The sequence below is a fragment of the Strix aluco genome, chromosome 1 (assembly GCF_031877795.1).
Source record: "Strix aluco isolate bStrAlu1 chromosome 1, bStrAlu1.hap1, whole genome shotgun sequence".
In the NCBI taxonomy this organism is placed as follows: domain Eukaryota; kingdom Metazoa; phylum Chordata; class Aves; order Strigiformes; family Strigidae; genus Strix; species Strix aluco.
The window spans coordinates 150,982,582-151,010,195 of NC_133931.1; the positions used below are offsets into that span (position 1 = coordinate 150,982,582).

Here is a 27,614-nt window from a genome sequence, read left to right on the forward strand (position 1 = left end):
TCCCCTTGAAGCCTCTTCAGCACTGTAAGTCAAAATTCATTTGTTGGGCTTTGTAAAGTCAGGATTTGTGTTTTACAGAATAAGACTAATTTTTGAGTAATAGAATAGCTATGGAATAGAATGTATATCTTGTTCTCTCTTTTCTGAAAATATATAGAGAAATAAAAATGCAGGAAATGAAGAAAAAAACAGTACAGAGTGTTTTGTGCTCCTTTGTGGAGGTATCCATGAATATATACAATGAGTCATTTTAGTAGCCGTGAACTTTAATATGCAGTTTAGAATTCAATAAAATGTATGCCAGTAAAAGGAAAAGGCTTTTATGCCCCAAATTTTAAGTAAATTAAAATCCTTTAGCACAGCAGTAAGCACCTCTTAGTCAGTCCCTGAAGTCTTACACACAGCAGCATACAATGATCAGGCAAAAGGCTCCATCATCACCTGCTGAGTGTAAGTAAAGCCGTCTTTCAGAAGTCATGGAGAAAAGGCATTTGGTGATATTTTTATTCTGTTCCTGTGAATGCTCCTAACACTATTGGTTTAGACTCATGAGGAGTATGCATATATGCTTCTTGTGCTTGTGACATTGCCTTCAAATGTATAATTTATCTTAAAAATTCAGAAAGAAAGGTCATACTGAAGTCATTGAATAGGCACTGGATATTCTTAAGGTAAGTAGTCCTAAAAATGCCTAAAGTATAGAAGACTTTTTGTACATTTGTTTCTGCACATTTTTGAACTATGGCAGTACAGACACTGATTATTTGCTTTAGTGTTTTGTTAGATGTTGGGTGGACCTTCCTAAGGTACATCTCTGAGCCTACTGAAACTGGTTTTGTTATTGACATCATTGAGGACAGCTTTAGGTGAAGGCAAAAGCAACAAATATAGAAAAGCTAACTGGGTTTTTAGACTTCACAAAAAAAAATTCTCAGTGACCTTTTAATTGTCATTGACTGTCATGAGGTGTCATGATGTAAACACGCATGAGGAATAAGAAGTCTTCTCACAGACAGAAGACATATTTGGTAAGGAAGTTTATTGATACTGTCTGAGCTATGACTGTTTTTTGCAGACAAATAGAGGACAGTATTCTTGAAGGTATTGATCTCAAAATGTTTTTGAGCATGAAATTTCCTCTTACACAAAACACAGTTCTGTTCAGCACTCCATTTTCTGGTAGTACTTTCTGTCTGGTGATCCCAAGATCAGTTACAGTTACAGCATAACTGTAGCTTTTTACTTCTCATGGGCTGAGCCAAAATATTACTTACATATCCATCCTCCTTGTCACAGTCTTTTTCATACCTCATTTTTAAAGGCCAGTCTCCATCTCTTAATTGTTTAGGACCGAATGAGCTCAGTTCAGAAATATATTGAACATCTTAGCCCATGAGTTTCTCTTTCTTTTATGTTAATCTATTTCAAGATAATTGCACAGTTACTTTCCAGACCCAGATTTGAAGGTCTGAAGTATTTTGGTTTTGCTGTTTGCTTTACAAGCAAGTGAAGTGAGAATACAGTAAAATTAACAGGGAACACTAGGAGAGTTGAACCCTCCTTTATGGGACCAAGCTGGGAATTCGGTTCTTGGCTCCTGTCAGGCAGAAGGGAGTGAAGGCACCTGGCTTGTGAGTCGTTGCTGTCCCAAAGCAACAACTGCAAGAGAAAGTGGGAACAGGTGAATCCTGGGCTCTTTCTGCTTAAGAAGAAATGAAGGTGAGGCCGTGGCTACCACCCAGAAGTGTAGGAGTCCTCTGCAGCAGAAGCAGAAGTCCCCCCTCAAGACTGAAGCTGGAGCTGATGGTCTCATTCCCCAGACGTTTTCCATGGGTCTTCATTCAACTTCTTCCCATTGTTCATGATGTTCTTTCCACAGCAAAAATGGGCTGCCTCTCCTGTTGTCTTGGCTTTCTGTCTCCTATACTTCTCCTCTCCATCCTGCATTGGGGTGCTCATCCTGCTGCTTATTTTGCACATTACTTGAACCTCAGCTCCAACCCTTAAAATCAAGTGTAAGACTTTGTGAATTTAGTTAGATATATAAAGAAAACTCAGACTTTTTTAGCTTCTATACTGAGCTGCATGTCATAGGTTCATGAGTGTCCTGGTTTAACCAGGATAGGGTTAAGTTTCCCCAGCAGTGGGGGGGAGCTCTAGCCGGGTTATTCAGATACCATGCGGACCTCACATCCTGGGCGCGTCACATTTCCTGGCGCGGGAGCACGGTGCGCATGGTTTTGTACATCTGCTCCTCTCACTGCTGTATTTGGTAGATATTTTGCTCTGTTAATTGCTATCACTATTACTGTTATTGTTATTGTTGTTGTTTGTTGTGTTGCTATTGCACTGTTGTATTAAACCTTTCCTTATTTCAGTCTTGGGGCTTTGTATTTCACTCCCTTTGTGGGGGAGAGGCAGCGGCCGCGTGGTCTCAGACCCCAGCAGGGGCTAAACCATTACAATGAGCTATTCTGTTATGCTGAATTTTTAAGGATTTTTTTTTTTAAAGTGGACAGCAATTTCCTAATTGCTTTAGCACTACAGAGAGTTTTTATCTGGTTTGAAAATTGCATTCCAGCAGCAAAACACAAAATTACAAGTATAGACTCACTCATTTTAAAATGTCAAGTAGCCCCAAACACTCAAAACATTAGGAGAATTAGACTAATGCATCTTTTTGGTTTGCACAAAAAGCATGATTTCCATAGCTTCTTGTGCTGTGCATACATAATGCATAGATTGAGCTGTTCAGTTCTCTAGTGCCTTGTTTTTGTCAATAGTTTGCAAATGTGAGAATGCTTTCACACGGCATTAATTATATAGTCTGTTTTCAATACAGAACGACTTGAAGAATCTTGACAGTGTTTACTGGATGCAGCATTGCAACCTTGGGAGATTTACAGAGGTACTTGTGAGAAATATAGGTAGTGAATACACAAAGGGCAGTCACCAAACACTTTCCAGGACTACCGATGTTTACTGTTTCCTGTATTACTTCTGTCTTCTTCTGCTTGTGACTCTAATACTACACTTGTCTGTAAGAAAAAATCTGTCCTTTTCCTTCTTTCCTTCACCACATTTTTTTCTCAATCATCACATAGTGATTTCTTTCTTTTTTATATGTAACTCAGTAAGGTATACACCTCATATTCCCCATGTAGAAGGAGGTGAGCAATGCAGAGTTGGTATCATAAAAAATAGCCCATGGGGTAAAACACCAGAGACTGGGCAACATGCAAACTATCTTGTGTGAAGGAGAGGTTAGCAGACCCAAAACACTGGAGTTGCCATCACTACAAAGGGGCAACTGCCACCTCTGAGGGTGCAACAGCGTTGGAGGTGGCTCTGTCACAGGTCTGTCTCCTTCTACAATAAACCTCCTTGCTGAGCAACTTGTTTTCATGAGATGTTCATCTTCAGAGTTTGGAAATACCAAACCAACTGTGCTACCTTTACAGCAGTACATGTACTATGTTTACATTAGCCAGATATGGCCAAAGATTCTGACAAAACCAGAGGATTACTAGTACTTGTAAGGCCTAAGCTCACTCTTAGTTTTAAGGTAACACATTAGACATGTATCTCCGTTAACATTTTTCTACAGGAAAATAAAAGGAGCTGAGTACTGGAAAAATACACTTTAGCTTAATGGCAATTTTTCTGGTTCAGCCATGTTTCAGAGTGAGCTTGGGTTTTATCTTTGTGAACCTACTAACTGAAACAAATTATTTAGATAGTACATTATGATTGTTATGTGTCTGTAAATGTTAATAGAAATCTCCATTATTCTTTTATATGCCATATTTTCAGCATCTAGATGTACAATTATTTGATTTTCCAAGAGATTTGAGACAGAAGAATGACCAGGGTCCTATTTTGAAGTGTTCAGGTATTAAATGTTTACTTTTTGAGAAAAAAAAATTAAAAGGACTAGATTCCTATCTGCTTCTTTAAATGCCTAAATAGCTCTGTGAAGCTTGTCTTGTTTTGATGAAGAGCCAGAAGAAACTGAATGCATAAACCTTTCTAGGCCTTTCTGAAAATCATTGATCTAGCATCCATAGTTGGTAATTGCTTTTCTTTCTTTCTCTATAGTATGGTGTAGTCATGGAAATGTATGGCTCTGCCAAAACGTGAATTAGCCTTAATCCTATTTTATGCTATGAACTTTTTCCAGGGCTACAGATGTGGACTTAATCCACTTACCTTCAGGCTCCTTTGAGTGGATGTAGATGTGAACTAAGCCCAAATAGATGATGTATAGAAACTACACAAAGTTATTTGTGTGTATATGTTAGTATCTATTTTTATGTGTGCTTATATACATGCATATATACTTGTCATAACTGGGCATCTCAGGTTCCACAGCAGCTGGGGTTTTTTTAACTTTAAAAATGTCTTTTCAACTGGATTACTTAAAAGTATTATTACTTTTATGATAACCTTGTATGGTTGTTTAGCATAGTTCAGCACTTGAGTGCTGCTTCATCTCCCTCTGTTGATGTACAGTACAGCTGAAGGTTTTGTTAGTAAATTACTATGGGGCTTGTGATGTTTCTATCAAGAATAGTCCAGCTCTGTACCAGCTGATTACATTAATCTCTCCATTGATGCACTTGACGTGTTGACAGCCTTTTAATGAAACTGGCTTATTGGTAACTCAGAAATGCATTGTTTTACATCCAATAGTAACATTTAATACCATATGGCTAAAGGCAATGCTTGGATTGAATAAAAATATACGTAGTAATATTTAATATTAGGATTGTTTCATTGAAATGCCTAACTCTGTATCTTTTCCTTTCTCTGATAGCAAATCATTAGTTTTATAACTCTCATTTTGGTGTGAGACCCTAAATCAGGAGACACCCCCCCAAAATTCAAGTCATGTAAAAGGAAATCAGTATTAACTCTGAATTACCACAGAACTGAATAAAAGAGATTGCAGTTACATTCTTAAAATCTCATGAGAACTGTATATAATTATTGACTTTTCAGAGATAACTACTGTATCGTTGCATGCCCACAATCAAGAAGCAGCTGTATATTGTGCTGCTCTTTGGACACATCTGTCTAAAACAAATGCATTGGTAAACAAAGCAAATGACACTGGGTATGTGTTAAATGCACCTTGAATTTTTGCTTGATCTTGATCAGTGATGCTGAATTAGTTAAACTGATGACTTTTCAAAGATTCTTTGTATGCCATGACACTGTTAAATTTTAGCAAGACTGGGAAATTTCAGAATGTGTATAAAGATACTGCAGCCCAGGGAAGTGTGTTTCAGGTAATTCTTCATGGGTACTAAATGGTATCATTTTCACCTGTCTTACCTACTGAAGAATAGCTCTATATAAGCAAACTTGTTTCCTTTCTCATTTTTAGTGTTGACAGTAAATTTGTTAATCTAGGAAGACTTTAAAATTGCAATATTCAGGTTTGATTTAAATGACTATGCTTTGTTGTGATTTGTTGGTTTTGTTTTTGTTTTTTTTTTCTGTGGGAAAAGCTAAACAAACATTTCCTCTTATGACAAGCTATATTCTAAATTAGTAGTAGCTAGAATTCATCTAGCAGCTCTAAATTCTAATTAACGCTTCTTCCAAGAGCAGATGTCAGCTTCAATTCCTATTTTACAAATTCATTTATCTCAGAAAATAAGATGCATGGAGAATATTATTGTTGATATTTCTTCAGCTGTGTGTCTACAGCTTTTAATAATAAGATCCTTCTTAACTCATGGGAAAACATGTCCTAAATATGCTTTAGATTTTGCCGGTCTTTGAAGTAGGACATCAGAGAGTTATGTTTGCAATCAAATTAAGGTGCTTTAATTCAGGAATTATGAAGTAATTAAGGATGAATTATGAAAATTATCATTGTGTCTTCAAGTGAAGAAATTTTCATTCAGGAGTAATATGATGAAAGTCAAAGTCCATTGAGGCTTGAAGGTGAAGGTAGGGCCTAATATTAGCAATTCAGATTTTCTTTTACTAGCTTTTATATAATAATTCTTTCCATTTCTTTTTTTTTTATAAGACCTTTTCTTAGACTTTGCCATATTTTTCACATTCCCAAGATTGAACAGCTGTCAGAACTAGAAAGGTATTGCCCTGCCTTTAGAAATAAGTTCCTAAAAAATAAATCATGGAACTTATAATACGCTTCTTCTAACAGATCTCAAAGGGGTTTTATAGAGCAACAGAAAGCTTTGCTGCAAATGCAGTTTTGAACCCAGAGCAGTTTCTTTCAGGTTTCAGAGAAATTTTAATCATTCATAGTCAGTAATGCCAACATACTAAATGACGGGAAGATAACTTGAGAGGAAAGGGACCTTTTGTGTTGTAACTGAGATAAACTTGTTTGTTTACTGAACCATGAGATGCTGTAGCAGATATCCTAAGATTTTCTGGTACAGTTAGAAAACAATATTTTGTATGAGATCAAAGATATGTAATTTCCTGATTCTTTTGCAGAGTCATTTCGTCAGATAAATGTAACAAGCTTTTTCACCAAGATTCATGTTACTACTGGTTAGCTGCAAAGTGACATGATTGTACTCTGTTTTAAAGAGAAATATAAAGTTAATAAATTAAGGCTTAGAAATAACATGTTCAGGGACAAATCAGAGTTGGATGAATTAATAGGAATCCTAAGTAATACTGCTGGACTCCATGGGGATACCCTTGAATTAGGGAGAACAGAATTTAGTGACATCTGCTGAAATTTTTCTTTCAAAGATCCCTGCACTTGCTTTCATGTCCCATGAGCCCTAATCATGACAGATTTGCCTCCTCCTTTACAATATGCTTGTTGGTGTAGGATGCTGGTGGCCTGGCTGCATCCAAAAGGATAAATAAATGCCCACTGGAATGGATATTCCATGTCCAGAAACCTTCTTTTTTAAGGTTTACATTGAGGTAGCTGTAGGTAACATTAGTATTTTGAAATAACTGATTTTTTTGTGGTTGTCTTAGGAGCTGTGTGTTTGTTGCCTGCTATGGCAGAGGTGAGATGTCATTGCTGATGCCTGATCCAGAGGGACTTTCATGGTGTTATTCTGGTGTGCTCAGTAGTGACTTGCGCAGAGTGTGGTGACTTGGTGGCTGCACAGCCTCTCCTTGCTCCTGAGCATGGCCCACACCGCAGCTCCCTGGAGGCACTAGTGAAAACTCGGTGCTTGCGAGCAAAAAGTGCTGCTTCCCTTTGGGGGTGGATGAAGGAGAGCAGAATGATTTTAAATGATAGTCGCTATCATGCTGAATGACATTTGAAAGTGAGAAGCTGAAAACACCCCTAGCTGCTGATTTGTGTCATAGTTATCCTTCAAGATAGGCAATGACAAGCTGTTGAGAGATATTAACCTAGCTGCTAACGCCCACGGAGGAGCGCAAACTTAAGCATTAATCTTGTTTAGTGGCTTTTGTCAGTGTTACATAAAGGTAGGTGTGTTGTAATTGATCTCCAGACCACAAAGGAAATGTTAATACATAGCTAGTAGCAGAATAGTCAAAATAAAGACCCGTGGGATAATAGAAAATTCTTTGTTCACCCAGGGAAAGATTTACAACTTCCTCAGCCAGTTGAGAACACAACATTATTATATTGTCAAATTTTAGTAATTTTGCACTGATGCATAGGAAATCAACTGCAAATCACCAGATAGCCTGATAAATTCATTTGGGCCCAGATCCACTAAATGACTTGGAACATTTTTAGACACCCTGAGTATAAAATTGCAGTTTTCAAGGCTCCTATTTAGCTCCCCTCTAACGTTGGCAGTGAGTCAAAGCGGCCTAATCATAAGTGCCTATGATTTTGCTGATATTCACATTGCTTCTCACGTGCTCAGAAATGCCTTACCCTTGATAGAACTAGGTCCCTATCTCATGCCCAAACCCCATCATTATCCACAAATCAGATATCTGTCTGCCTCTATGGCCTCTGGGGCTTGTTCCAGTTAATTTTCTCTAGGTGGGGATTGTGTGCTGCACAAAAGCTGGCGGCAAGAGGCATTTTATTTCAGACCACAGCTTCCATGGATGACAGTGTGGGGACTGGTAATAGCTGTTGTCCAGCCAATAGGTTGGTGGTTGCAGCCTGGTGCAGTCCCTAGCCTTCTGTCTTCTCTGCATGTAGCACTGGGACCGCTCTCTGCAGCCAGGAGTGAGGGAAGTTGGGCTCACTGTCAAATCTCTTGCAGTTCACAGTGAGAAAGCACGCTCTCTGGGCATGCACTCACACATGGTAACCTGGATTTCAGTCCCAGGGACTGAAGGACTCCAAGGACTACTCATACGATTTTATCCAGGGACTATTTCATGCAAATAAAGTTTGCACAAACCTACAGTGTTGTCCTTAGTCTTCAATCTATCCAGAGTTATTCTCCACCATTGCTTATTCCCTTCTGTCCCAATACAGAGTCACAGAATCATCTGGGTTGGAAAGGACCTTGAAGATCATCTAGCCCAACTGTTAACGTAGCATTGGCAGTTTCCAACTACACCAGATCCCTCAGCGTCATGTCAACCCTAATACATCTGCTTTCATACAAATCGGAATGAATGTGAAAGAGTCCTTTGTCCCCCAGTCTGACTGGTGATTATGATACTGCTCTGGGAGGTGTGGGTTTGAATCTTGTTCTTCCCCCAGGTTTCCAGCTCTCTTGGTGAATGCTCTAACCACAGGCCCTGAGATAAATAGGGAGAATTGGGTACCTATGTGGTGATGTTGAATTGCAGCGAGTCCTGGGTGGGCAGAGGTTATTCCCAACTTTACTGAAGCCAGACAGGCATCAGCCTTTCTTCAGTTGTGGTGGGCAGTTGTTTTGGGTCAGTGCCTTTCTGGAGTGCCTGTGTTGTACAGGGAACATAGGGCTCAACCACAGAGCTGTGAATTTCATTGCATGAACAAGATGATGCAAAGTTAGGAAACACTGTGCTCAAATGCCAGCAATGAATCCCTTCATATATCTAAGCCTCTGTATCACAGTGAAACAAGAGAAAGAACAATCTGAGATACGACACTTAAGCACATTAGTGTATATCATCCTGGGTCAGACCTCGGCTGGTAGAGCCTGATGTAACTCCTTTGATTTCAGCATAGTGAAAAACAATTTAGGGCAGTGTGGGATCGGGTTCTGGCCCACAAAGTTTGTCACAGTAATGAAATCCCAGATGTCAGGTATCCCCTTTGCTTGTGTAGTCTTGGCTGAAAAAGAGATGATGTCTCATTTCTGGTGGAAAATAGTGAGTTTGTAGGTGAGCGAGCAATAAGATGACACAAGGAGAGTAAATTCCAGTAAATCAGAAAACATGGCCAAATGGGAATGTAAATGAAAGCTCTGTAATTGTTCTCACAGCATATTTGGTGTTAAGGATTTTAACCATTTCAAAACAATAATGCAGGTGTCCCATATTTCATGTGAAATAGAAGTAACTATAAACAGAAGGGTAGTGTAAAATCCATAACTGTGCCTTTGTAGGACTTCACAGGGATGGAAAAATATTCCCTAGCACAGGATCGGGGCCATAATGTGCAAAACTTGCTTTCCAGGAAGCCACTTCCCCTCTCCCTCCATCAAGATGATAGGTTCACTCAGTAACACCCATTTGACGTTTACTGTCTTAGATCCCACACTTCTGCCTCTGTGACAGAAAATGCATGGTGTGGTAGCAGACTCACATTAATGCAGCTCTCAAGTCCAAACAGAGCCTGATGTCTTGTTTTGTAAAAGCAGGTTATAATTTTTGTTACCTACCCCTTAATTTTCAACCTATGAACATTTTTCCCCTAATTCTATTGTATCAGCTATTATACAGATTAGCTGATTTGCATGCTCTGCCAATCTTAACTGAAAAGATTCAAGTCTACAGGTCACATTTATTAGCAGAAGCAGTACTCCTGAGGTATGCGTTTGCTTAATTTTTCATCTTTAGATAGACAGGACTGCCAAAAAATTAAACATACTTGTCTAAGAGGGAGAGAGGAGTCAGTAAAGGCATTGATGAAGTAGCAGTAATTTCAAAATAGCTTCTTATGTATTGATTTTTAACCATTTGAGAGAAATACTGTGTATTTCTGATTAAGTTTTGTGAAGAAATGTGTGTTATTTGCCAGACAAATCCCTATTTAGCTTTCTGTGGTAATCCAGTCCCTAGGTTTCCAGTGTCTGAGAATTAATCATTTCCAACAGTTTTAGTTTTCCTCTAAACAGTACTGTTGGTAGCAAGAAAAAAGGGGCAGTTTCAGGTTACAGGAAGCAAGACTGAGTCATGACTGGACCTGCAGAGATTCCAGCTTGACCCTGCGGCTTCTGATGTTGGGTCTTGGCTTTCTCTACTCTGAGTTCCCGATCCACCTCTGTGTCAGGAGCCAGCAAGAGGGGTAATGTGTAGCCGAAGGGGGGATCACAGCTGGGCATGGCTGAGCTGCGGCAAAGCAGAGAGCATGCAGGATGTGAGAAGTGTTTCCTCCTTGTGAGATCAGAGCAGTCATCTAGGATATCCTTCAGGCAAAAATAGCATATTAGATCTATTGTCCATTTTTACCAGCAGTAAGTTGTACTATATATAACAACAGGATTTTTCAGAAGTCTCTTCTATGCTAATAAAATGGTTCTGTATTACTGAGGGAACCATGCTTTCATGTTGGATGAGGTCTGAGAAACAATAAAGTAAAATTCTTCGCAACGTTTTTCTAAGAATGGAGAAATTTACATGATGTGGAAATTTTACTGGCTGCAGTCTCACTATAATGATATTATTCCTCGGTATTAACAGGATGACCCCAGATGAAAAGCAGCTACCCTTTAGGTGACTTATAGTATTCGGGTTAGAACAGTTGGCCTTGCCCTGGTGTCAGACGTGTAGCTGTGTGCAGAAGTGGGGAGCAGCTCAAAGACCCCATCAGAGACAGTATAGACAGTAAATACTGTAAAGGCATGCTAGTCCTTTATAAATAATAGGCAGCTCACTGCTGTGGTGATAAATGAGGCAGTTCCCATCGTGGGACAACTCTGGGGGCAATCCTCTCAGTTTTCCATAGTCTAAATTTGTAGAAATCAGTGTGTGACAGAGACTCAGTGAAAAGGGAGCATGAGCACAGATATTCAGGCTGAAATTTTGGGATATTATATGGTTCACTTCCTAGACCTCCTTTTTGACTAAAAGATTTACCACCAAGCAAAGTTTTAAGGCATCAAATGTTTTAACATGCTAAAGACACAATATGTGTAATGCTTGAGCACATAATGTGAGAGCATTGGAATCTCAGATACCATTAGTTTATTTTAGTATGGAAGAAAAATTTGTCAGAGAAACCTTGTTCAGATACGCTGAGAAGCTTTGTTGAAGAGTTTTTCATGCCATGATGGATTTCCTGAAAAGGGAATGTTTGACCCACCTAAATACTCTTGAAATCCTAGCAAAATGCTAGTGTGAGCAAAAGCTGCTTACTGTAACTTTACCTAACCAAAATAAGACATTTTTAAATGCAAATTGCAGATGTTCCTGTAAGGTGATCCCAATTAGTCCAGCTCACTTTCTAAGTGAAGGGCATCATCACCCCTAAAATGTGCAAGTCTGACACTAAAAGACAATTAATTCTCAACTGCTCTAACATAGAAAAGTTTAGTGGAAGAAAACAACATAAATCCTGTGGCAAATGTGTGCAGATAGTTTCTGATATGCTGAAGGAAAACTACTCCAATATTTTCATAAAATACTATGAACCCATCACTGAGTGGAAAAATTTGTTACCTGTGGCTTGTGATACATGAATTTAAAGATGTTTGCTTTTAGAAAAAGAAGTGCTGTTCATTGTCTTGCAGTTTGCAAATGGATCTTTATAAATCAACATTAAGGTCCTGTGAGTGTATTCTTTGTCACTGAATTAAAGATCTGTCTTCTGATAAAAAGAGAGTGCTGTAGGAAAAGAAAAAACTGTCAGTTAGTTCATGCTGAGCTTGTACAATGGTTTCCTTGTTATTTGATAGAAGCTAAAATAAAGCAATGAATCCTGAAATGTGTTTGTTCAGATAAAATGCCACTGGTGTATGGCTGGCTGGGTTTGGTCCTTTTGGTTTTGATGAAATCCAGAGGCAATAATACATGTGTGTATACAGGGCTTGCTGTAGATAAAATGATATGTCAGATTCAGCATGAAAAGGAATCTTGGTTTGTAACAACAACAATGGCCATGCTTCCTATGACTCCTGGACTCTTTGTATAGCAAACAATCATAGAGAAATTCCTCAGGAAATTTTAGTTTCTTGTACCATCAGACAAATAAGGTGTATCATTATATCATTTTAATCAAAGGTAGCTACAACATTTAGAAAAAATCAGTACTAGTTATTGCTTATATTAATATATGTAATGTGAATTAACTTCTTTACTTGACCTTTATGTAATATTTATGCCCAGATCTGCCATTGGGAAGCTGGGAGTGGAGGTATTTGAGGCCGTGTACAGCTATCTCAAGCAAGCGAGACAGCAGAATGCCAGTGAGGAGGAGATCAGGAGACATCTGGAGAAACTAGTTTCTAGAGCAAGCGACTGCTTTGAAGTGGATCAGCTTCTCTACTTTGAGGAGCAGCTACAGGCTTCAGAATCATGTCTTCAGCTGTAAAATGCGTGTCAATAACAGCGCTGGAAATGGCAAGGAGGTGTGAAGATGCTGTGCTGCCTTCTTCAGGCCAGCAAGCAAGTACAGGAGGTACTGCTGAAGGTAGCATAGTACATAAGCATGTGGGTAAACCAGAGTTCCCTTTTTTCACCGCTTAAGGCATAAAGAAAGTTGTTCTTCTGGGTCTTGGCCAGGTGTCAGTCCTGCACACAGAGCATCACTGGCAAAGCTGCCTCTGATGGAAATGGTACAGAATTAGACTCCAGCTGCTGTTGATTCCTGTGCTAACTGGTACCCATGACATTTAAGCCCATATTTTTTGTACTGGTTTATCCTTGAACACATATGTATATATACAGCTACTCAGCCTCTAATTGTCTCGTCATTATTCTTTGTTCAAAAGGATCACATTTAATCTGTGTGACTTTCAAAGGAACTGTGAAAATACCTGCATATGTGTATACATATATATATATATACATGTGTGTGCTCAAATACACAGAGATAGGTGTGTATATCTATAGAGGCAGAAAGATGTCTGGCCGTACACTGTATGTATGTACGTGTATAGAGACAGAGACGTGAGGCCCGAGCTGTAGCTCACTGTGTTAGATAGGAATCCTTACTGCAACTTCCGAGAGTTTTGGATCAAATACATTGTACACAGATGAAACAACAAACTGATTTTTTTTTTTTTTTTGGTTTGCACATGGTTACTGTCAATGTTTTTTTGTTAGTGTTTATGTTCCCTTCTTCATATGCATCACACTTTTGCTGGTTTCAACTGTACATCATGCTCTGATTATATACTCGATGTTTCCCTTCTACCTCTTCCTTCTTTATTGTGTATTCTGAGTCCTTCATCCATCTGGGTAAAACACTAAAGGATAACAAAGTGGTACAATCTGTAAAGGCATTCAAATAAATCGTGGACCAAGTTAATTTTAGGCATCGAGCCATTATCATAATCCTTAAGTTTCCTGGTTTTGTGCTACAACTCTTAAAGGACTCAGAGACTGAATTAAATAAGTTAAAATAAATTCGTAATACAAATATCAAAAAAACATTGCTATTTGACGTGAGATGGGTTATTTACAGCTAAGGATAGTGGTATTGATAGTAAATTAAGCAGTGCTACTGATCCATTTTTGTGACATGCTTTAAGAGACTCAAAGGGAAAGGTAAGTAGAGTCATGTTAATCTATCTCAGCAGCAACACAAACTGTGGAAATAAAGGACATGCTCAGCTACAGAAGTAATAGGATATTCTGGCATGTCTGATTTCAGCTTTGCTTGAAATACACAGTGTTACAAACCAGAAGCTAAAATCCACTGTGATGTTCACTGAGGTAGGGAAACATTTTTTTTTCTACTATGTGGTGGTTCAGATCCCATAGGTGGAGAGACAGTTTGAAGCACAGATTCTCAGTCAGGTTTCAGTCTCTTTGCTGTTATGTCTTCTTGTACTTACACTCCCCATCTTTCTCAATGTTGTGTCTGTGTTCCATTTTTTTTGCACATGACTTGATTTAAGACCATTTAAAAACAGAAGTGCCAAAGTCCAAGATATAGGAAGAGTGCTTGGATATTCCAGGGACTAAAAAGTTCACAAAGCAAACAGTAACTAACACATGCTGAGAATAATGTCAGAGGGAGATAATCTTGACTACTGCACTTACCTCTGGCTGTGATTCAAAGTGATTTATCACAAAAACTTCAAAAAGAACCTCTGGAAGCAGTCAATTCCTTTTTATTAATGATGAACACCTATCAGACCTTTTTGTGCAGCATGCAACAAAAAAATGCTGCATAGGAATGGGTCAGGCTCTCTGAGGCAGTCAAGCACTAGGGAGATCATTAAAGAGCAATCCTTAAAGCCTGGAAAACATGGTTTAGCCATGCAAATTACCCTCAGTGAAATGGTTGCTCCCTGAAGAGCAGTACTTTTGCTTGTTGCACCAGGAAGAAGAAATCACAACGCCTTTTACAGTTACTTCAGTTGTTTTCTTCTCTCTGCAGGATATGACCTTCAAGTCATGTGAGGATCTGGAGGTTACCACTTTACTGTGTATATGCTTTAAACTATGCTTTGTTTTTGTATTTTCTATCAATCATACCACAATTAGGCAATGTGGCATACATATTAAACTCAGCGGGAAACTTTTTGTCATTGAACTGTAGTAAGAGCAGAGATAAATCCCATGTATTTAACAGAAATTCTTACATCACTGTTTCTTTTGAGGGTCACTTCAGAAAGGTGTTAAGGTTGCATTATAGGCCTTTGTCTCTACTCACATTTTCCAATAAAACCCTACCTTTTTCAGATTTCACCCCTTCCAAAATTCTCATCAAATTGCTGGGTTTGAAATTGCATTATCTAGACCAGGACTGGCTCCTATTTTAGAGATGATGAGGTCTATCCCCACCAGAACTTGATAAAACCCCATGAATTTGTCTTCTGTCACTCTGTTTTCCATACCCCACGGGAGGATATGCATCAGGAGTTCCATAGCTGGCTTTTGGGTTGGTTTTACTTGTGTTTAAAGGCCTCAGAGTATTCTCCTGCACTTATGCAGCTGCAACGTAAATAGCCTTCAGTGGGGATTTTGTGTGCTATCATCAGGCTTGTAAAGATGGGCATGTGGGTATACAGAAAAAAGTTACAATATTTTTTTCAGACAATTGCCATATTTTTCTGTTTTCCAACATATAACAACTAAATATTCTCATCGTGTTAGTATTATCTTGATAATGTATATCATACACTGCTCTTGTTTTGTGTGATACTGTTATCATAAACCTTTATTGCGTTATAGATGTGTGCACAAACACAAACACGTTTCCTATCAAATTTTCTCTTGAGGTCGCCACTGGCTAAAAATCCACTGATCCTGAATATTTTAGACTAAATAGATCAATTAAGTTTTTATAAAAATGTATGTAGACACATGAATCAAAAATTGTGACAGAGAACATCTTACCCTGGGGTAGAGAGGCTGGTGCCATAGTGGCAGATAGACTGTCTCTGCTGAGCTTAGGGAAGCTGCATTTGGTACAGTGGTATCAGCATTAAAGGTAACAGCATTTATTGAGATGCCATGCTGATAATCTCTATATATGGTTATCAGATTAATTATTTTTCTGTAATCAAGTTTAATATAAAAAGAGAGTAGTCAATTTTAAATGGACAAAAAGGTATGGTACTGAATCCTTAGAGATCAGTAGGTCCTTAGAAATGCAAAAAGCCTCAAGAAAGCAAGAGTGGTCATTAATCATAAAGCAATGGTCAAGCCCAGTCAGGCTTTTAACAGACCTTACTCTTCCATGAAGAAGACAATCTACAAAGAGAGAAGTGCAGAGTCCTTTTCTAACCTAATAAAGCCTTGATGGAAGGAGAGAAACAGATCAAATTAATTACATTATCTACTAGATAAATGTAATGACTAGCCATAAAAGAAAACAGGAATCTCTTCTTAAAAGATCAAATCTTGTACAAGATACATTTTAGTTTTCAGTTTTATTCTGATTGCATGGGAGAAAGAGCTTAAGATGAAGAAAAGACTAAGTCCCTGTCTTTTACATATGAAATGCATTTCATATGTGAAAACATAGATGAAATACAAGCAAGTTCATTTCAAGCAAAATCCCATCCTGGTGGTCATTAATAGAAATTTAAAAGGAAGTAGGAGGTATGTTAGTATAATGGATCTTATAATAAAAAAGCAACAGACCTGCTGGAAGTAAATATGAGGAAAAAATGTAAAGACATTAGATTGCTGTGGATAGGGCTTCGTGAAAGGTCCCATTTGATCTACATTTTTGTACCAAAAGCTTCACAAGCATCAGGCAATCTTGCTGCTTTTTTATTGACTCTTGTAAAAATGCTGCAAGCTTTATTACTTGATGCAGCGATATTGCAAACAAAGGAAGTGAGGTAATTATTTAATGCTGTGGGGCCTTGAACCTGGTTAAAAGGTGCTTGAACTATAAAGGGGAAAAAAAAACATTTGGGTTTTTTGATAAGAACTGTCAACATCTTGTGCACAGCTGGATTAGGAGGCAGACCAATTATATTTGTCACAGGCAAACACCTTTCTTAGAGGTGATTGGCCTGCCAGATAATCCCTAGAAGGCATCAGAGTGTCCTCTCTATAAAATGAATTGCATGTTTTCAGTGTCTGAAAATCTTGCCTGCAGGAAAGGACCATCCTTCCTATAGGACCTGGCTCTGTGGGTGCTGCCTTGTGATGCCCTCAGGGTCAAACCACAAACCTGCAGCTGACATGGCCAGAGTTCACCCCAACCACTGCTGGCTTGCCAAGTCCACACATAACTGGGGTGATGGAACATCGAGCAGATACACAGGTGGAAAAAAGGTATGAGGCAGCAAAGTAGGCTTACAGATAACTCTAAGACTGACCTTTCAGTGCACTATAGGTGCAACCAGTCTTATATGAAGGAATTTACTGGGCAAGAGAAGAAAGGCTCAAACAGGAGATTCGTTTGGAGATAGGAACAATAGGTATGTAGGCATGCTTGATTTCATATTTTGTTTGTAATATGTGTTCACAACACATCATAACCTGAAAACCCTTTAGTCTGTCTCCTCTGAAAACTGTTTTTCAGGAGAGAGAGGTCCAGCAGAAAGTTTTCTGCGTATGATTACTGGTAGTAAGTGGAAGTCTCATGAAAATACAGTCCCCAGCTGCTGATTTGGCTGATGATCGTTACTGCTCAGGAATATGGCTGCCTTGATGATAACTCTACCCAGATGTGCTGGGTATATGTACATAAGAAGAGCTGGGAACAGCAAAGGTAAATGCATTTATGTACAGACTTGTCAGGGACAGGGGGTGGGGAAGGGATGGAATAGGAAGAAAATGGTTATAGGTTCCTCCCTCTTACACCTTCTCATATACATAATTTTCACACCCAGTCGTAGCTATTTTTGTCACATTTTTATGGTTGGGGGAATCAAGGGAGAGTGAACGGTTTTCTGAAAGTCACTGAAATATCTGGAATGAGACTAGGAGTGAAATCCTAGCAGGAAACCTTCAACTCAAGTCCAGTGGTCAGAGCAAGAGAAGACCTGCAAATGCTTCTGCTTTCATGTAACTATGGGTCCAGTTTTCTTGTATCTGTATTGTAATATGTCTATCATGGCTGCAAAGATAATTAGTATTTACAGATAATTTTCCATGTTAGCTCTGCAGACAGATTTCAGTCTTGAGTTCAGAAATGGTTAGCTACAGCCACCTGATTTTCAGTATTCCCACACTGTGTAGTTGGTCACTACTCCAGCAGGTCAGGGAGCAGAAACCAGGTCATGGGAATAAACTTCCCAGCAGAAAAATCAGTTGATGAAAACAGACCTTTAGTCAGCTGGTTTAAAAGTACACCTCCTGGGTGAATATTTATCCATTCCACTTGATGACATCTGGCCAGGGATTCCCAGTGTTTTGCAACGGGCCAGGAATGCACACACTGCGACTATCATCCCACAGATAAAATGGGCTTGGTGTTGTCATCTTCATTAATACATGGCTGTTATTAAAATACAAAAGCAGTGGTGTGCAAACAACAAGAAATAATATTTCCAAAGAAAAATGGCAAATGGAAGGGGAGAAGGTTACTCCTTTCTACTAATTAACTGTCATGTGTATTAATATATTTTCGCATTTAGAGTCTGCAGTCTGTCTTAGGGAGCCTGAGATGGTTATACCTCTTTATATGGATCTATATAGAGAAATGAATTGTGAATCTATCATGAATTGTCTATCTACCTATCTGTACATCTACACATGCATACACACACACACGTATACACATATAGGTATTTATATATCCTGATGCACAGCACATCACCAAACCTTCAAGAATACTTTTCCCTCTTGATAAAAAAAAATGTCTGACAACCACTCAGAAAAATTCCCACAAGTGGGTAAATCCACAGCTGTATGTATCTTGAGGGGAAAAAACCCAGAAGTCATGATCAGCACCAGGTGCTCTATAAACAGCCCCAAGGCAATCCTGACCTCTGAGACCTCCCCGCTGAAGTACCAGGTAGGGAGATGAGTGAAAGCTGTCTCAGAGAAGTAGCCTGAGCATGTGTAGCAAATTGCAACAGGCAGCCTACAAAGTGGAGTGCTCCTCTTGCTCCTCGCCTGACACCGTGCCAGGCAGTCAGTGGCAGTTGTAGGTACTGGAGGAAGGCAAGGCATAAAGAACAATGCAATGTTTAGTGAGAAGTGAAATGAGCTTTAACACAGAAACCCATTATTTCATGAAATATGAGTCTGTGGCTGTGCAAGCAAGTGTGCAGGTGATGAACTGTCAGTGAGGTGATTCTGTGCCAGAGCTTTATGCCCCAGAGATGACCGAGTGCTACGAACAAGCTGAGAATCTATGAACTGCTCTGCTCCTTCCATTGCTATCTGCTGACCCCTCAGGGACTGCCTTATTGTACCATGGCATGCGGATATTCCCTTGGGCTGTATTATTTCCCCTCAGCATCTCTAATATTAATTCTATTTTAGTTTTGTTCATATTGAAGCCTCCTTTTTCTGGCAGAGGCCGCTATATTGATCTGTATCTATAAAGGGTCAAGGGTGTGAGGGTTGTCTTAAATAATGCATTTGCTCCTTCTGGACTCAGTGAGCTCCAGTGAAATGCTCCTTAGAACTGCTGTGGAGCTTCCCTAGCTTGAACTATCTCTCAGTTGTTTTGCCCCCTCTCCTCCCCGCCTCCTCAGGGGCAGAAAGCAGAGCAAACCCAAGATGCTCTGAATTTGGAGAACAGATGCTGTTATTTATTGTCCAGAGGCAATCCTTATAATTGAGAGAGGCTGCTTCTCTTGTTTTGTAAGACAATTTTGAGTGTGAGCATTATTTTATTGATGCTTTTATGCATCTGACAGTCAGTGCCATATTCTTGCCATCCTATCTCTGCCGGTGAGTTTTTTCCCACCTCAAAATGAAGCTTGCTTGTTTTGAATGCTCTTTTAGCAGGAGCTTGGCTCCTGATGCTGGCAGTGGATACTCCTGACTCCCTAGAGCCCTGATTTTGTCAATTATTCACGCTGAGAAGCGCGTCCTTCTGCAAGCTGTTTTAGCAAGTGGGGGCCGTGTTTCTGGGAGGGGGTGCTATTCAAGCCAGCCTAAACAAGGTCATTGAAGTGGTCCTTATATCACCTGAGGAGGACAGGAATCTCTGCCAGGGTGCATCAGTCCCAGCTAGGGAACACGGCAGAACCGGGGGCAGCCAGGGCAGCCCAGGCCTGGGCATCTCCCTGGTGCTGCTGGGACAGCCCCAGGGGTTTGCTGCATCCGAGGTGGTGGGTGTCCAGGAGGCCATGGAGCACTTATGCCTGGACCAGGAGGCTCATGAACCCTCTGGATTCACATTCACATCGCGTTTGCTGTTTGGAGCTAATACTGTGGTGAGGAGATTCACAGAGAAGGAGGAAACGAACTCTCATGAAGACAATGAGTCTCCAGACTACCTAATGACTACTTAATGAGTGTCTAAGCACTGCACCATTATTGAATTTTAATTGCCTTCTTTCTGGCTTTGTGCTATAAAACGAAAAAGGAGCAAACACTACATGTAATGAGGGTAGATGATTAAAAAGCAATACCTAAGAGACACCCAGGCATTTGTGGAAAAGACCACAAGAATAATGTAATGAGAGAAAGCAACACTGCTGTGTGCCTGCTACCTCTTTGGAGAAAAAGTACATTTTTACAGTTGTTAAATATTGAAGTTGTTTTCAGCATGATGTGGCAGAAAAATAGATTATTGTATATCAGTGAGGTAATTAAAGTTATACTGAATGAAATGCTTGTTAATTACCAATGTATGGAAAATCCAATCCACATCACTGGGTCAGTGCAGACGGGCTTTTCAGAGGTTACTTTTTAACGTTGTGCCCTTTCTGATGTCTCCTTAGATTATTTTCCACCATATTGAATGGACATGCATTACTTTGAGCAGTGTATAGCTGAAAGGCCCAAATGAAGGAGGCAAAATGAGCCCTAAATCCATCAAGCATTTAAACATGTGCTTAGCTCTGGGTGCTAGCCCCGCTGCTGCACTGTTGTCAAGGAAGAGGGAACATTGGTCTGTAGTACCAAGCAAAACACAGCACAGGGACTTTTTGCTCATAAAACAGGTAGGTCTTCAGAGCTTGAAGCCCCAACTTCGAAGCAACAGGGATTCAGAGGTCTGAGAAGACCTCCAACCACAGGAAATCTCAACAGTGCCACAGCCTGGTGGTCCAATCAGTTGAACTAAATTAATATAGATTTATATAATCAAAAGATAAATTAAATGTAATTAAAATTTATATAGATTAAAGAGTCCTATAAACAGAGATTGATCTCCCTCTTTACATTTGTTTTGTGTGTTCATAATTTCACCAAATGTAAAATGCAGCCAAGTCCTGGAGAGCAGGCCACCTTTCTCAGGTGGGTTAGCTCCCTTTGACTGTCTCACCTGGCTGGGCTGCAGGGCCGTGCATTGCATGCTGATTTTTTTTTCCCTTGCTACTCTAATAAGCTGTAACATTTGATGGTATGACAGCAGGAACTCCCAAGTGAGCAGCATCGGTGGGAACAGATGCATCTGTAACTAGTTCCTTCTTAATGCTGGAAAATGATCTAAAGCAGCACTTGTCCATAAATCAAAATAAGTCCCCATACAGGTAGATGGGAGAAAATGTGGTTTTTTGGGAACACACAGCCCACACTGCCTGAAATTAAGGCACTCTTAATTTCACTCTTTTCAGCTCTGAAGGATGCACATTTGTGGTGTAGTTTAACCTGAACCATCAGAAAACTCTGGCAAGTGTTGATTTGTGACTATACCCATTTGTTTCTCTCTTTCTCTTTCCATGTCACACATTTTGTCACTAGGCACTAATCTGATAAGTCTCTCTAGTGCAGCTTCCCTTTCAGCTTCTCCTCTGCTGGAGTTTCTGGTAATGAAACATTTGGGCTCCAATGTTTTCATAAAGAAAACAAACTCTTTTTTTCTCTTTTTCTCTCTGTATTTGTTTGACTCTAAGAAGCTTTCCCATGAGCAAATTTGGTGTACTGAATATCCACATCCCTGTAACATTTCAGAAAGTTCTCCCTCCAAACTTCTGACAGGTGTAAAGTTTATAGGTACAATTGTTCAAAAACTTTGGATCAATTGTTTTACTTCCTATTTATTTATTAACAGCTCCCTCTTAAATGACACCTGAACTATATTTCTGTCACATCCCCTCCTCTTGCTTTCTCTTCCTTTTTCATGACCTGAACTTTTCCTTTACACTTTCCAAGTGTTCCCTACATTTTAAATTATTTCTGAACTTTTGAAATAAATACAAACAAGAATTCTTCCTAGGGATGAAAGGCGGGCATCAAGCATTAAACAGCAGGACAAAAAAAACCATTTCAGCTAAAGAGACTCTGCAAAGCAAAACAGCAGAAAGAAAAGTCAGAAAAAGCACTAGGTTTTCTGTTACCAAAAGAAGGAAAAGGTTTTCAGAATTCTCGCCATGTAATGAAATATCTGGAAGGTTATATGAAAAATGGGAAGCACGATTTAGGCATTATTCTTACAAAATAAATCCACGGTATTTTAGTATTATCAGCACCTGAATCTAACTGTTTGCCATCAAAACACCTTTTTTATTACTGCACTTATAGTCAGAAGACACAGGAGAAAGGTCATCCTGTTATTGTCATCTAAGAAAATGCACAATTTTTTGTCTTATTAATCTGAAGTTTGGCAGCAAAAAATGTAACAGACTACAAGCCTGGACAGATGACTTTGGAGAAAGACACTTTTCTTCAGGATTTATGTCTTTTTTCTAGAAAAGTAAAAAGAATTTTAATATGTCTGAAGTGTGAGCTGCATCAGCCGATTGTGTGAAAATGAGCTTCAATCAAACAAGCTTTGATTTCTCAAAGAGAATGAGGCACACTTTCAATATATTCATTTGCAATCAAAAAGACTAGACAGATTTTACTTTTTTTTTTTTTTTCCCCAGCAACAGATCAGGGATTTTGCAGAACCTGAGGATGTGTTGATTTAATGACAATTCCCATGAATTATAATGAGTGGCATTCTCACACCTATGAACATTTCCATTTCTCCATGGTAGAGCACCAACTCATTTAAAGCTACCCAAGAGCAGAAGAAATTAATCTCTGTGCAGTCACTAACTAGAAAAGCCATAAATGTCCTTGTGTGGACCACATCTCAGGTCCATAGTGGCAGGACCTGGTAGGGATGAGTAACAACAAGATCTTAGGCCAAAAGAAGAGTCTTGGTCCCATCTCCACCTGTAAGAACTGCAGGTGTTATGGTGATATGAATGTGGGACCTCGCATGGGCAGTGCTACCACTGGCAGCACCCCTAAGGCAGAACATGATGCTGCCTCTGCTGGGTGGTCTCTTTGCAGAGTTAGTGAAAGGAGATGATCAAGGGAAATGCAATCCCAATGGCACAGGTGGTGTGATTTCATTGGATTGCAGAGCAAGGAGACTTGAGCACCTGGTTCAGATGATAAGGATGGGGTGAACAACTGCCAAGCCAGCTGGAACGGGTCTGTGCATCCTGGCACCCTGGTTCAGGGCCAGCCCAGCAGTTTTCAGTCTTTCTTCTGAGGACCCAGAGGGTAAAACCTTAACGCTGGTGCTACTTGTGTAAAAGAAGTCTGCTTGACTGCTGTGTGGTGCCTGCCTTCCCCAGCTGCTAACATCTGTCCATAATTACAGAATCACAGAATCATTCAGGTTGGAAAAGACCCTTGGGATCATCAAGTCCAACCATCAGCCTGACTCTACAAAGTTCTCCCCTACACCATATCCCCCAACATCTCATCTAAACGACCCTTAAACACATCCAGGGATGGTGACTCCACCCCCTCCCCGGGCAGCCTGTTCCACTCTCTGACCACTCTTTCTGTGAAAATTTTTTTCCAACAAGGCAATGGAGATTCATATAAAGTAAGGCAGAGCTAGTACTGAGATGTGAATGGTTATTGTTGCTGTTTAGTGTTAATGGCTTTCTGCATTATTGTAGTCATTTATCCCTATTCCTTGTGCCTTTGTCATATCCTTCGTACAGATACAAGTTACTGTTACTGACGACTGGAAGTAATTTGCTGGTGCCACTACCTACGCACAAGTTGCTAATTATAGACTAGGAGCAGGCGGAAGGAGCCAGGTACATTATGAATCTGTTTTGATTAATGAGCGAGCAGCTAGGCTGAGGGTTTCCAATTACGCTCTGTGTGTCGGCAGTGGATTTGCTTGTACCTTGGCTTCTGTTTTGGGAACCAGTACAGCAGTCCTGCTGGGTAGATGTGTGATCCCAGTGGAAACTGGACTTGCATTGACTAGCCTGCAGATACGGAGCCCAGATAGCAGTACACCATGTGCTCAAATGCTGTGTGCTGTTGCCCCCTGATTTAGCCTTTAAACTGCCATTAAAACCCACTAGCCTCGACGTTCATTGTGGAAGCAAGACAAAAACTCATTTGGTGGTGATGTGAGCTTTAGACATTTATCCTTTTTTAGAGAATAAATGAATTTGTCATGAAATTGTGACTTTCTAATTTTCTTTCCCTGCACAAGCACCACAGAAGTTGCTGACTGTCCAGGCAGAGTAGTGACTTCTCAGTCACTGCTGCTGGTCACATGGGAAGGAATATTTCATTTCACTTGGGCCATGCAGGCCCCCCTCAGACTCAGTAGATGGTTATGTTTCCAAGAACGATGTGGATGAAGATGTACGAGAAAACTGTTTCTGGGAATGGGATGCATGGAGAGAGCTGCAGAAACTCCAGATGAGCAGAGGATAAAGAGGGGAAGAGGCAGAATGCCTTGAAGAGAGTTATAAACCTCAAGCTCACCCTGGTAAATGAGGACAAATACATCTCCTCAGCAGGTAGGAAGCTCTGAAAAAGAGATACATTTCTGAAGAGAGAAGAGAGTCCTACTGTTCCCGTGGGTGTTTGTCTATGTTTTAAGTTCTCTTTCAAAGAAAACAGCAATTAAGTTTTTTAAGTACCAATAACACCATAAACTTGCCAGCCTTTGTAAATTCAGATAGGCCTGACACAGCTGACTTCATGTTTCCGATGTTGTTAGGGCCCATCCCTTAAGACATCTGATTTTAGCCAGGGCACTGGGGAGCACTGGAGAGAAGGCTATCTTCCTCATCCTACCTGGAAAAGCAAACATGAATAAGAGATTTCACAATGTCAGACCTCCTTTAATATCTGAGTATTACTAAATGTGTCTGAGTTTACAACTGGGCCTGACGAGTTTAATATCAGCTATCAAACATAATAGAGCAGACTGCCTGAATTCCCTTCCTGGGATAATAAGATATACTGAAGTAGGAATGATTCTTTTCATGTTAATGAACCGAATGTGTTTCATTGTGTTGTCACCATGAGGAATTTGAACTCAATTCAGAATAAAGCCCTTGATCTGGCAGCAGGCTGGCTGTAGGCCATTTGAATTACTCCTTTGTTTTAGGATTTACCAGTGTGAGGGTGAAGCTCATGTTCTTTGGCAAATGATTGTCAATGAAATATCAACTCCTTCATTAAGGGAAATTAGGGAAAAGGTGCCATGGATAAACAGTGCTCTCTGAGATGTTATTCTCATTAAATGACCTTTGTGTTATGGTTTTACCCAGACGCTGGATCACCAGCAGTGTACCTGTTTGGCAGCAGAGCCATCTCCAAAGGGTGTAGAGGTGAAAAAACAAGTTATGACAGTTGTCCAGGACAAATGAATGAGAAGTGAAGTGGCAAGAGAGCAAACCAGTGGGATACACCAGCACAAGGAAGCCCCATGCACCAGTCATCTCCCAGAGAAACACTGGCTTATTATCATGTGAGAGCATTTAGTGCACAAGAATGAAGCTGGGAGTAGTCAGAAAAGAGATGTTTGCAATAGAGAAAGTCAAAGGTGCTGGATGGAGAATCAGACAAATGTGACTGCTCTCATTAATAGAGAGAAGGCAATAAAATGAGGTGGTAATGAAGGAATTGAGCTAAACTCAGAGCTCTGGAAGATGAGGTTTGAGTTTGATGTACTTGGTGGGTTTGATAGGCCAAGAGATGCAGAGAATAAGCTCTTTGATCACTGCATGTGGGTGTACATCATAACTAATCACAAGCATGGTTTGACTCAGAAACACTCGCACCGCATGTGTCTTTGCCTACTGACCTGTGGGTAACTCTGTTCAGTATTCACTCAGCTCATTTCCTTGGTGAGAAATTTTGTTCACCACTTGAAATTACATGTCAAGACCCTGTACATTGGTTGTATCAGGCTACTGGAAGCTAGCCACTGCCATGGTATGGTTCGGTGGCGACCGAGCTGGCAGCGTACTCTCAGTGCCATTTCACAGTCTGTGGGTTTAGCAGCTCTCAAAATGAGAGTTTTTTTCTGAGACTGGTCTGGGGAGGGGAAGAAAGTACAAGCTGCGAGGTCACTGGGGGAATGGGATTTTCGGGTTGTCAGAGAAGATGGCTGGACAGAGGCAGGACTGGCAAAGGAAGCCCCATATGAGAGTAGGGTGGGCAGTGTCTGGGGACAAGTAGCTATTTCCATGCTGAACCAGAAATTAGTTTGCAGTCCTCCCCCCACTCCTGCCACCACCTGTCTCTAAACCTCAAGTCTGATTTCTATTCCCACTGAGATGACCCCACATTATTGATTTCCTGAGATCCTACAGAAATCACAGGGGATGGTACTGAGCAGCACAAAGAAATGAGCAGTTTGCAGTATCACTAAAACACCTGTTAAGTGGCTTACGGACTGCCTAACTGACAGCTCAAAAACTACCTGTCAGTGGGGAATTGTCATCCAACTGTTTTTTTTTCTAGTGGGGTTTGCAAGTGTTGGTAAGAGGCCAACAACACTCTGTGTTTCCATCAGCGGTCTGAAATTGAGTATAATTGCTTTGCTGACAAAACGTGATGCACAACGATTTGTAATGGGTTGTGGTGGGAAGCAAGGTACACCTGACAGAGGCCAGTTCCTGGGCTACAGTCGGTGGATGCTGAATCATGTCACTCCTGGAAAGGTTCCTGGGCTTCTACTGAGCCAGCAACTGAACAAACATTTTTAATGTAGTGATGTGATAAAACCTTTGCTAGCACGATTTTTTAAGGTGTAAGTGGAGGATTGAAGCATATAAATAGAAAGGTGGGAATAACTGAGTGATTGTCCTTTGTGTATTGCATAGCATTTTGTTGGTCTTATTTTGAAAACAACTCTGGAGAAAATCGAGAGGGGCAGAAAAGATCCACGAAGGTGTTCAAGCATCTCATATACTGAGACACATAGCTCAGACAGGTTATTTTAGCAAAGATGGAAGGTTAAAGATGACTTGTTGATTCCTCATGTTGGGGAAAATACCAAGCAACAAAAGCTTTCCTGTATCTTCAGCAAAACCTACAGCTAGGCAAGACTCCAGCCATGTTCAGGTTGGCATGTTTAACCATGAGGACCAGGAAAGAGGTTGATTCTCAGCCTCTGGTGGTTTGAAAATCAAAAACTGGATGACAGGCTCTAGCCTTGCACTGGTATAGGTATGAATAATGGCAGTTACAAGGTTCAAGTCACTTGGCTCAGTGCAGAGTTCAGTAGGTGAAATAAAAGGACCTATACAGGGTAGCCTGTATATCACAGTGGTAGCCTGTAGTAGCCTTTCTGGCTTCCCAGGCAGCTCTGCAGGTGTGTTTTTTATGCAGCAATACAAGCAAGAAACAGTTATTTTCATCAGCAGGGTCTTTTCTGTGCTCAGAAGTGCTTGGGAGAATGTTAGTTCGTTGGAGAGGTGTACTCTTAAGGAACATCACACTGGGAGTATCAACCATGTCTGCTTTTCTTTTCCAAGCAAAAAGGTGCAGACTGACTGTATCTTTCTGAATTCTGCTACAGTGTCCTTTAGGTAATCAGGGGAAAA

The 27,614-nt window shown here is 40.2% G+C and overlaps 1 protein-coding gene across 2 annotated transcripts in view; it reads left to right on the plus strand.

The window, feature by feature from the left end:
- The window catches only part of NEK11 (NIMA related kinase 11), a 123,173-nt gene that overhangs the window by 79,143 nt on the left and 16,416 nt on the right, over positions 1-27,614 (plus strand). The window contains exon 17 of one of the 2 annotated variants that reach the window (XM_074840024.1): positions 12,430-13,576. The exons of the other annotated variant lie outside the window; for it this stretch is intronic. Coding sequence (XP_074696125.1) covers positions 12,430-12,634 — 205 coding nt within the window. The 3' untranslated portion in view covers positions 12,635-13,576. Of the gene's footprint in view, positions 1-12,429; positions 13,577-27,614 lie in introns of those variants that run through there. 2 annotated transcript variants of the gene reach the window in all.